At 39.8% G+C, this 12,252-nt stretch overlaps 1 protein-coding gene across 2 annotated transcripts in view; it reads left to right on the top strand.

The window, feature by feature from the left end:
• Nucleotides 1–12,252, top strand: part of LOC102796233 (solute carrier organic anion transporter family member 5A1-like) — a 56,100-nt gene that overhangs the window by 21,692 nt on the left and 22,156 nt on the right. For both annotated transcript variants that reach the window (XM_087832079.1, XM_087832078.1), the window contains 2 exons: nt 7,850–7,982; nt 11,916–12,136. In XM_087832079.1, coding sequence (XP_087688205.1) covers nt 7,850–7,982; nt 11,916–12,136 — 354 coding nt within the window. The remainder of the gene's footprint in view (nt 1–7,849; nt 7,983–11,915; nt 12,137–12,252) is intronic.

Raw genomic sequence — 12,252 nt, 5'->3', positions numbered from 1 at the left:
ACTGAAAAAAGTGCACACTGGCTCCTTTGAGCATTTGCAACCTGCTTATAAAACCACTTTTAACAAATAAAGCACATTACTGTTGCTTAATTAACTGGAAGGACTCACAGAGACCTTCGCCAAGCTTCTAGACTGGTGGACCTATAATGCTAATTTCCAGCTCCATATTCTTAATGTCTTTTTTCCTGTGCTCCACCTTATTTTAAAAAAATTGTAATACTGCTGACGGACAAACAAGCACAGACATAATTCCTTTCACTTATGCTCCACCTTCGTGAGGTGCAGTGTCCTGGCTTCATACCAGGGCAGGGCTCTTCTGCGCACTCCTCTAGGTGCTCCGGTTTCTTCCATCACTGAAACATTAATTCTCCTTTCATTGCACTGGACTATAGCTGGAGTTGGCTGTATTGGCTGCATACTGCTCCTAATATTTCGGATGGTTAAATGGAGAGAATGAACTTTCCTATGGGCATCTTTCAGAGGCATCTTAATCTTCTCTTCAAAGTGTTTCTTTTGTTTATAAAAGTGGTTAATCTAGCAAAATTCTAAATTAGAGCAGGGCGATATGACCAAAAATATTCATCACGATATACATTTGAAAATTTGCGATAACGATATAACTGACACTAGACAAAATACTTTACAACTCCACAACTTTATTAGTGCAAACCCCCCCTCAAAAATCCATCAACGTATTTTCACTTAAACAAGCAGCTGTTTTTTTTTATGTGCATTAAAATTATATAAAAATTTAACAGTGCAAATGCAAATTCCTCGCTGACAGTTTAACCAAAAGGCATTTCCAGTAGAAACTGGCCGACATATCCTCATCATAACCATGTATAATATCCACAAAACTTAAAAAGAGGTTATACACACACAATACGGTAACATTATGTTGAAGCACAGTACGTATCACTCCGCGAGGCTCCGCCTACAATAGTCGTAATCCTCCGACAATCCATCAAGCGGTGCGGGTTCGTAGCTTAGCAACGTTGTACTGAAACATCTGACAGATATTCGAGCGTCGTGTGCATAAAATCGTTTCAAGGTCAGTAAACACAACCGGAATTCATACATAAGGCCCGCGAGATTATAAGGGGCACTGTCGATTTTCAGAAAAATCAAAGGATTGATTTTAAGTGTGCCTTACTTTCCAAACAACACGGTAATAACGACGGCCCGCTAGCATGCTCTACCAAAAATAGTGCTTTGTTGTGTATCTGACGGACGAAAGCTAAACCAGTTCCACACCACTGAAGTTGCAGCATTTTTACAAACCAGTTCTGCTTCATCCGTTTCATTTAACGATCCGCTTTCGCCCTTCTCATTCTCCGTCATGTGCGTATGAAAACAACGGCACTGCGTATGCGCGTTTACCCATATTCTATCGCGATATTTCATTTTCTTATCCCTGCCCAAAATTATACCGGTATTACTGTGAACGGTATGATATGGCTCAGCCCTATTCTTAATATAACTACAACACATGATTGAGAGGCTTTTAGAAAAGTTTTTGGTGCTTAATGGTTATGTATTAAGATTTGACTTCCAGCCTACGTTGGAAATAAAGAGCAGCAAAGAAAAGCCATTATCCTTCTGGTCCCTGACTACTTTATCATAAAACTTTAATGAAGGTCTCACATCTCCGCTGTCACAGTCTGTCTTTCTTTGTATGATTCATCATCTTCTTTTCAGTTTTTATTTTTCTCACTTTCTTGCTGGCTCCTCATATCTCAGCTGGGCCCGTTTGCCTGACCTACGACCGGCAGCGTGCTCGTCTCTTATCCCTCTGAAGACAGTCACGTTACTGCATCACGTTGTGCAACACGGCAACCTGCCAGCCGAGGGTTTTCCCTCTTCTTTTGCTTCGTAAGGGATTATCCACGGGTCCCCTCGGAAGGCCTGAGCCCTCAATCCCATCACTCTGTTTTATCATCCCAGAGTCTGGCTCTCTCAGTCAGATGATATAATAATCGAGTGGAAGGATGGCATGGAGAGACAGACATTGTGGTTCTGTCAAGATGCTCTGCAGATGAGTAACTGCAGTGCTCACATTGCTGCCGGCATTTCTGGAATGTGTTGATTTGATTGGGAAACGCTCCCTAAATGAGGAATGTGTGCTGAATCTTTTCATTTTGCTGAGTGTTTGGGTTTTTTTTGAGAAATCAGGCAGGCAGGTACATATTGATCAGTTTTCAAAATGTAGCTGAGGGAATTATTATACTGTTATTTTTATTTGAAGTAACTATTTACCTTGTCAGAAAATCAACATAGTATAGATGAGCAGCATACTGCTGTATTTATTTTTTCAAAGATTTATTTATTGCTTTTCCAACAACATTTTAACCAACAGGAAGAGAGAGTTCAAATAAAAATTAATAAAACATTTGAGTGTATAATAGTAATGTATGTACATCGTATATGAACAGTGTTAGGGAAACACATAGATATAGTTATACATACTCTCCCATGTAGATCATTCAGATATTATTACAGAAAAAAAAAATATATATAGATAAATAAAACAAAGCAAAACAAAACAACCCCAAAAAAAACAAGGGTTAACAGATAGTGCTCCAGAAAAAAACAGGTATAACACAGTGAGACATTAGGTTTAAGTGCATTATTCCAGGGCTTCGGGCTGAAGTTTAGTCCAAGGGTGTCAAGTTAGTTAGAGAGGCATCCGAACTAGCGGTTGCAACGATAAGCTGTGTCCTCTTCAGTTCCAGTCCATTTAATTTCACATCTCTTCTCCTGTCCTTCTATTGAGCAGTCCAGCACTCGAAGGCCCCCCAGGTTCTCTTTAACAGCTACAACACTACTTCTCCCATACAGGTTGAATGGATATAGTCATTTCTGTTCACTATCGATCATCTCCTCACTTTCCAAAAATAACAAAAAAGTTCCCCACATTTTTTTAAAGGAAGCATGTTTACCCTTTATCATAGACGTAAGTTTCTCCAAAGCGAGGGATTTTGACAGTGTCGACAACCAAGTTCTCAAGTGTGGTCTACTAAAGGATCTCCATGATTTGGCTATGCTATATTTCGGAAGATTGTGGTTTTTTTGGTTAACTTTGCTCACCTGGATTTCAGCTGGAAAAATTCCTAGGATGCATAGTTTAGGACATAGATTCAGCTCGACACTTGTAATATGCGCAATTACATCTAAAACTTCTTTCCAAAACTTTTCGATTTCTGAGCATTCCCACAGGCAATGCATCAGTGTGCCTTTTTCCCCACATTTAACACATATGTCCGGAGTTTTGGGGTCAAATTTGTTTAATAATGTTGGGGTGATATGTTTTCATTAACCATTTATACTGGATTAGTTTAAATTGGGTGTTTATAGATTGTGTTTGGGCTTTTTGCCATTCCTCTGTAGTTATTCTACACTAAGTCTTGACACCATGCAAGTCTGCTGTATTTATAACGGGTGAGCTGAAAGCCTCTGAGAAGATCAGATACATCACGTGAATTATTGGCTATGGGAATGAGACTTTAAAAAATTATACACAAGTCTGGATTATCAACAGTCAGTTTTTATTATTGAAAATGTTTCTGTTGAATAAAGTGTTTTTAAAAATAATAATTAATACCATATCAAAATGTTGTCATTATAGTTCAAGAAAATTTGCGATACTAATATTTATGACGATATAGAAAAAAAATACTGAACAAGTTTCAGTAATGAGGGGCATTTTTCAACGAGCTGCTGTCAGTGATGACACACTACCGAAATTAAATTGCGAGTTTACTGAAACAGGGTGCCAGCAGCAGCATTGTAACACAGCACGAGTCAAATGGAAGTACAGGTGGTGTTTTCCCTGGAAATGTTAAGGAGACGTATAAAATAACAGCTTAACATGTTTCTTTTATAATAAGCAAAGTAATATAACTTTGTAACTCCTCAAGAACCGAGCAATATGGTCATATTAAAAGTTTACTTATATTTTCTTGCTGGTGTGTTGTATAAGTCCTGCTTTTCTTCCATGTAACACATCAGTCATTTCCGCCCATTTGCTCTTCTCTCTTGGCTCTTGCTGTCAGACATGCCGAGGCTAGGAAACACAAACACATGGTGTTACTATAGCAATGATATCACAATATGACACGTGTCACATAAAAATATTCACAGGTTTATCACATACAATAAGATATGGCACAGCTATAGTCATTACACTGTAGCTAGTCTTGGCGGTTTATCAAGACATTTAACTACTTTTTAACTGTTTTTCCAACCCATTGAATTGAGTTTTGTTTTTACCAAAAAGATCTAGCAAAAAAGAAGAAATAAATCTCTGGGTAGTGACCTACTGCTTTGTAACTCAGCTGAGGAACAGCTCTCTCTGTGCCCTGTTTGTTGTGTGACTGAGCAGCAATGCTTCAGAGTGACAGAGAGCAGCAGTGCAGCGCGAGAGGGGAAAAAACACAGAAAAAGTTATGCACACCGGTCATCTATCGAGCCATCCTCTTAGTTGCTTATCCATCTTAGTGCCATTAGGGGTGCTGGAGCCTATCCTTAAACAGCTTTGAATTATGAAAGGAAACCAGAGGACACCCACTGGACACAGGAAGAACATGCAAAATTTGCATGACTGGGGGGAAGATAAAGAAAATGAACCTAATATTATTTACTGAAGTCAAAGAGCCTGTTTTAAGTGTCGTGTGTAGTGAGAGATGAACACAGAACAGAACTCAGCAATTACTCTAAGGGTCTCAGTAACAGTGGGCTGTAATTACCCATGCAAACACTGGGAAAAAACAACACATATTTACAAGAATCAACCACAACAACGCTACAAAATTCATGATTTCAAGTTAAACTTGGTCCGTCCTGTGAAGAGCTACTGCAGAAGTGTTCTGTATTTAGGAAGATCAAATTATTTCTTTATTAATTAACAAGTATCCACAACTACACACTTCAGCATATGATCAAAAACATAACATCACTGTAAGAGTGGCAAGTTGTTTGATTTGCACTATTTATAATAAGGCTTTTAAACCTTCATATAGTACATTGAAGTAAAAGCATGCTACATAATTGAAAGTTAAGTGCATCTTGTTAAGTGTTAGTTTGGCTGCTTAATAAAAACAAAATCAAAAAATGTCATTATGGACATCTTTGATTCTTTAAAAGAAGGTTAAAAGAACAGGTACACAACATTTACAACTGTGTTAAGAGACAAACATCTCAGTTTTAGTGTCATTCCTGTGCCCCGTGCACTGTACTGTTTGTATTTAGATTGACTGAGTCACTTCTAGGCCACAAACACAGTGGAAACCAAGTTACATGTTCACAAGCACTGATATAACTGAAATAATCATCACAGGACTAAATTAGTGATTTGAAGTTAAACATGAACAGTGCCTTTTCACTTTCCAGACATGTTCCAAAAACATCTCAATTATTCTACGAAACGAGTATCCACAAAAAAAGGACAGATAACAAAGTATAAGCAAGTAAACTTTAAGCGCTCATACTTGTTGGTCAAAGTTTGTCTCATTTGCTGCTGATTACTAGCAAAAATGTAAAAGACAGATGTCAGAAAATATATGTCGTGTTCGCTTAACAACAGTAAACAATAAAAAAATAGAAACAAAAAAAAAAAAACTAAAGTGAAGTTAACAGTTTAAGCCATCACTGACACACTGACGGAAACCCAGTGCTCCCAGTATTTCCCAGGACTCCCAGGACAGTTTTGGTTCAGATAATTTTCAGGTTCCTCCAGTGCCTGGCCCAGCTTTGAGTTCTTAAGTGCTTTCAACTCCAGCCAAGGAATTAAAGATTTTAATTCCCTCTAATTGGAGAAATCTTATTCGCAGCCTCAGCAGCCCCCTGATTGCGCAGTCATATGATCTGCACACATGACACACACACACACGACCTTTTGTAAATGGCTAGATTAGTTCTAGTGTTGCATAAGGCCTGCAGTTTGACAGATGTCATTGAGTTCAGTGTAATAGTTAAACTTTGACACAGAAGCTAAACAAAATGCACGATGCTGTAATTGTACAGGTTGTTCTCAATGCTAATGGAGCAGTCAGCATTCTGAGCTGTGCTAATCTACCTCACTATTGTTCAGCATTTATTAGCTTTAAGTTCAACCTCGGGTTTTTACTTTCAGCCATGATGGCAGAGCAGTGCCCACTAATGCAAAGCTCACTCTTTTTCAGTTCAGTCCTCGTTCCTGTCCATTTTCAGTGAAATGTTTTTTGTTTGTTAAGCCCCTTAACACTGACCTATGAGTCATTGCAGCATAAAAACGGCTCCTATCACAAGGGATGAACCAGTGTTCTGGTCACACATAATTGACAACTTCACAAAAACCCATTTTAAATGATATTTTTTGGCCCTCCTTTATAGATTAAAAAAAAAAGTAATGTGTATGTAGTGGTCCACCTTTTTATACAATCTATGGATGGATGGTTGCTTTTTCAGCATTCATTACAAAGGCTACGTTCACACTGCAGGCGACAGCGCATCAAATCCAATTTTTTTGATCCTATGCGACCCATATCCGATCATGCTATGACAGTGTGAACGGCACAAATCCGATATTTTCAAATCCGATCTGGGTCACTTTCGTATGTGGTACTGAATCCGATACATATCTGATGTTTCAGAAAGCGATTGCTGTAAATGGTCAGGTCGCATTAAATCTGTCTTTTATGTCACTGACACAAGACAGACACCAATTATCAGCGCCGGAGAAGACATCGTGAACGCTTCCTGGCCATCCGGTGAAACTGCTGGGAAGACAACGTTGGAGAAACGTGAACATTTTATTTGTACTGCATAATCTGCAGATTCTGACAGAAATCTGCAACTATCCTTTGAAGCACTGCTCCTCTAAAACAGCAATAAGGATCATTATTAGGTTATTTACATTATTATTTAATAACAAAATAACTTAAAGCAAAAATTGGGAAACGTGAAGTCCAAAGTCTTTATATTAACGGCTATTAGTCAAACAATACTGTTGCTCTGGGTCTAAACAGAGCGCGTTGTGTGTGACGTCTTCTTTTGCGCATGCGGGCCGCTTTGAGCGTTCACACTAGAGCGCGTTTGCTGTCGCATTTTATTTGTAGTGTGAACGAGCAGACAAAAAAATCAGATTTGATCAAAAAATCGGAATTGAGCATTAAGACCTGCAGAGTGAACGTAGCCAAAATGAAATCCATTCATAGTACTCACAGTATTAAATCATTCCTCTGTCAATTATAGGTACTTGAAAAAAGTTTAGGATTTATTGAGGGGCAGCAGATGAACTCTGGGACATGTGCTGCAGTAAAACTAGTCTAGTGGCACTGCTGGAAAAGGGAAGTGTCTGACAAAGAATCGATTTTAGCCGTTTCCTAACCTGCCACCATCCCATCAGTCTTGGGATCCTGGTTGTAGCTAATGTCGTGTCGTTTGCTGCCTCCTTCAGTTTTCTCACTTAATACACACAAAAATAGTGCAAATTTGTGTTAAATGACTTCTTCCTGCTTTTGTGCTACATGTGAGAAAGAGGAACTACAAAATATCCAAACAGATTTTCTCAAACACGTGCACAGTTCATGTTTTAGCTCAGTTTTGGTCACATTAAAAAACTTCCAAAGCACCAGACAGCACACAGTCAAAGATGGGAGCTTTTGATGGCCTTCAAAAGAGATTGAGACCAAAACAAAGCAGAAAAGATGCATGAATGTTGGAGTTGATTTATCTGAACTGACTCCAGTGAGATGACGAGGCTGCTTTGTGTCTGCTGGATGTTGTTCAACTCTAAAAGTAGTTTTGATGTTCGGCCAAAACCTGCACACATTTAAAGTTCGAGCTCTCTGCTTCTCTCTGCTCTTTTCAGCCATCATGTACGTGATGGGAGCGCTGGGACCAGCAGCTGGCTACCTGCTGGGTGGAGTCCTCATCGGCTTTTACGTGGACCCCAAGACTGTTGTCAACATCGACCAGAGTGATCCCCGCTTCATTGGAAACTGGTGAGAAGAGTCTGCCATGAGCCCATCGAAATGTAAAATATGTGTGTATGTTGAAGTTGGTGGTTTTTATATAAATTTCCATTAAAGCAAATACACTCTGTGAGTATCACTACTGTTACCAACACAGTAAGTTAAACATTTGTGTCTTCAGTGTGATTCACTGGGTTTAGTGCTGAAGCTCACAAACGGGGCACTGAAGAGTATCCTTCGAGTTTTTATCCCCAGTTTCTCAGAGTGTTAGTGGTAAATAAACTGTCTTACCTAAGTACAATACAATACAACTTTATTTGTATAGCACATTTAAAAGACCAGCGGTACACCAAAGTGCTTTACAATAAAAACAGGAAAATTAAGACAATAAATAAAAGACTATTAACAAAGTAGCACATATGTCATCAGGTTAAGGGCACTAATTATACAACAATAAAAGGGAATATAAGAACAAAGTTACTAAGAACAGATATAGCTAAAAGATAAAGTACATAAATAAGAAATTGAACCAAATATAAAACAGGGACGCTAACTAGATGGAAAAGCTATGTTGAATAAATGAGTTTTTAAACGGGATTTAAAAGATAAAGCGGAGTCTGACGCACGGATAGCGATAGGAAGGTTGTTCCACAGATTCGGTGCAACCAGGGCAAAAGCACGGTCACCTCTAGATTTAAGTCTAGATCCAGGCTGAGCCAGGAGTAATTGGGCTGAAGACCTGAGGGCTCGCCCAGGGACATATAGACTAAGAAGATCTGCAAGATAACGAGGGGCTAAATTATTTATGATTTTAAAGGTGAGCAACAATATTTTAAATTCAATGCGATACTTTATGGGTAACCAATGCAAATCAATAAGAACTGGGGTGATAGAGGCATGCTTTCTAGTGCCAGTCAGGAGGCGAGCCGCAGCATTCTGGACAAGCTGAAGTCTGTGAAGGAGAGCGGAGTGAAGACCAAAGTAGAGGGAGTTGCAGTAATCCAATCTAGAAGTCACAAAAGCATGAATGAGCTTTTCAAGATCTTTGTGAGGGAGATAGTGCTAAGCCTTAGCAATAAGGCGCAGCTGGTAAAAGCTAGATTTGATTACTGAAGACACTTGTTTGTTAAATTTGAAAGAGCTGTCCAGCAGAACCCCTAGGTCACTAACTTTCAGTTCATTAACAGATAGTTCAGTAGTGTCTTTCTTAATGAAAGTGGTAGAGACACACTTTAGTTGGTACCTGGGGTGGATTCTAGGTTAACCCTTTGGTGATATTCAGTGGCTCTGCCTTGGAGACGAACAGGATTATGGACGGATGATCTGATATCGTCGTGTTGGTGTTGTTCCCAGATCATCATGAAAATGTTGTTCCAGGTTCAACATTGCAAGTGACCAATCACATTATTGTGACGATATTCTTTTGCGCACCAACCCATTCGTGCATTTATGAAATTCCAATGTTGCAAGGACAATATCAATTCTGCTTAGCGTTTATTAAAGGGTTAGGGTTAGGATCCGTTGATCGGCGGACAAAGGCGGTTTCTCGCAGCTTAAGTACAGTTTTTTGTTTTATGCCGGTTTTTCCCGAAGTCACAAAAGTATGACATCACAACATTCTGATTGGTCACTTGCAATGTTGATCCTGGAACAACCTTTAGTATGATGATCTGGGAACAACACCAACACGAGGATATCAGATCGTGCATTATGGATCTAGATGCATTTTTCAAAAATTTAATAAAAAGTTAAATAGTTTTGAGGTTCCATTGTGACCAATACTTTCCCCCTTTTCTCCAAATATAGCCAAATTAACGTGGCTGGTGAATGCTGCGCCGACTAAAAATGGAAACCAGAAAGTAAATACAGATTATAAATGTACATGTATCAGAAACAAGTCTAAAGAGATTTAACTCTCCAAGTCTCGAAACTTTGAAAGATCCAGTATTTACAAATTTTGGTTCTATTTGAGGTGATGATGGTGGAGTTATGTGTAAATGTATGTCAGGAAACGAGGCTCACACGCTTTCATTAATGAATGATTCATTCTGTTTATAGTTTTCTGTTCTGCAGATTTTTTTATTTGCACTCTAATGAAAACAAATAAATAATGGTGCATTATAATCAGCTGCTTCTCCAATGGGGCTCTCAACTGCATTCCTGCTCTGCAGCCTCTGAACTTGACGTAAGAGCTCATGAACCACCCGCTGCAGGTTCTGGTTAGAGTTCACTTCCACACCAGAATGAGCACTGCTGGCAGCTATGGTGCAGATCCTTGGAGTATATCTGACTAGGGATGGGTACCGGTATCTGGTGCCATGATGGCACCGGTTCTGACATAAACGGTAGTAACCAGACCGAAAAGCAGCGCACATTTCGGTGCTTTATTTCGTGCTTTTTTTTTTCCTGAGCTGTGATACATTTTGAATTCTAGCCAATCATTTTACGTTTCCGAGGATAGTAGGCGGGTCCAGGTACTTACGTTCTTTTAGAGCAGAGCTACAGATTAAAAATATCCAAGGCGAAGCGGTCAAAAGTCTGGCTGTACTTCACAGCAAAAGATGCAAACTCAGCAGCCTGCAACAAGTGCTTTAAGCTGATACTGTGATACTGTCAAAGGAGGTAACACCTGGAATCCGATGAAACGCCTGGCGACGCATAGCGGTTTTTTTTTAAGCCGAATATGATAGCTTGCTGCGAGACCTCACACCGAGCACATCTACTGCGGGTGTGGTGCCTGTTATCGGACCCGGAGTTAGCAACATCCCCCAAAAACCCGAAGAGGAGAGTCCTGGCCCCTAGCCCTGCCAGTGTAGCAGAAATGATGAGGATGATGATGCAGCAGCAGCCGTTCTTCTCTGCGTGAGTAGCTTAATGTTGTTCGTGTGTAATTTACGTTGAGTACGCTAACCACGTTATTACATTACACTGGTATTGGATAAAACCTAAACGATACCCATCCCTACATCTGACAAAGGTCATTGCATTGGGGCTAGCTGCTTAGCAGCAACTCAGGTCTTTTACTAGTGAATTACAGCTGGCTTAAACTGGCCTCCTGCTGTACAGAACACCATGATCTTATAAAAATAAAAACTACAACAATTGGATGAATGTATCTTATTAACCTGCTTTCACTTGTTACACTTCTAAAAAGATCTTAGAAAAAAATGCAACTAAGTAAAAAAGGAAAACAGAAATGCTACAATTTAATACTTATGTCCACCAATTATAGAGTCGATCCTTTATTTGCTGTATGTGACTCTAACAGTGTCGCATTCTTCTCGGTACAGGCTGTACTGCGGGAATATCTTGTTCTCTCGGCTTCCCCGTACTGTGGGTGCAGAGATGCAACGAGACCAACGTAGCTGTGAGCGCATCTGTGATTAAATGAGTCGCAGGACGGACGCACTTGGGTGGCTCTGTATGATAGACTGGGGCAGTAATAACAGACAGAGTGAACTTCACTCAACACCAAATAATAGACTGTTAAAGTCTGGAGGGGTAGAATACACTTTGTCCCTGTTCGTCTCTGTTAAATGTGTGAGAAGAAAAGGAAACCTCTCCCAACACGGTCGCATCTGAAAACAAACTCGGGGTTTGAATCCTTCCAAACCGAGACGTGTTTGGTCCTTAGGTCACGTTTTCACACATATCATCTGAAAATCTGTTGTTGTGTGTGAGATGTGGTTAGTCATCTATTTAGAGCTCTCACTGATGCCTTCCTCTGACTGACAGCATAATCAGTGACTCACAAGCTAACAGCCACGAGCTTTCTACATGAATTATAGGTGATGATAGCAGGAAGATGATGGTGTACCAGTTTATGTGCATATTAATGAGGCACATGAGATGATACCGAATCTGAGGTTGACTCTTTGGTAGCAAAAGGAGTAAAATGGACTCAGAATTTAATAAAAACATGTGTTTTTAATATTTTACTTCAATAATCTCTGGGCTGTGTAGGTGGAGCGGGTTCCTGCTGTGCGCCATAGCCATGCTGCTGGTCATCTTCCCCATGTTCACCTTCCCCAAGAAACTGCCGCCCCGACACAAGAAGAAGAAGAGGAGGAAAAAGCTGAGTCTGGACGACCTGTCCAGTGACGACGACGTCCTCAAGGAGAAGAGCAACAACAACAAGACCCAGACGGTCACTTCGTCCATGGGCTTTGGCAAGGACATCAAAGGTACTGGAAAATCGATGATGTCAACTATTAGAGGAGTGTTTCCCAGAACTATGAGGGTGTGGGCTGTTTAAATATAACTCTTTAGTTCAATTTATTGACCTTTAAAGACGAGTTCA

The sequence above is a fragment of the Neolamprologus brichardi genome, chromosome 18 (genome assembly GCF_056152115.1).
Source record: "Neolamprologus brichardi isolate AB-2024 chromosome 18, ASM5615211v1, whole genome shotgun sequence".
Classification (NCBI taxonomy): Eukaryota; Metazoa; Chordata; class Actinopteri; order Cichliformes; family Cichlidae; genus Neolamprologus; species Neolamprologus brichardi.
Note: the sequence above shows the minus strand (reverse complement) of the source record. Positions and strands in the feature narration are given on the sequence as shown.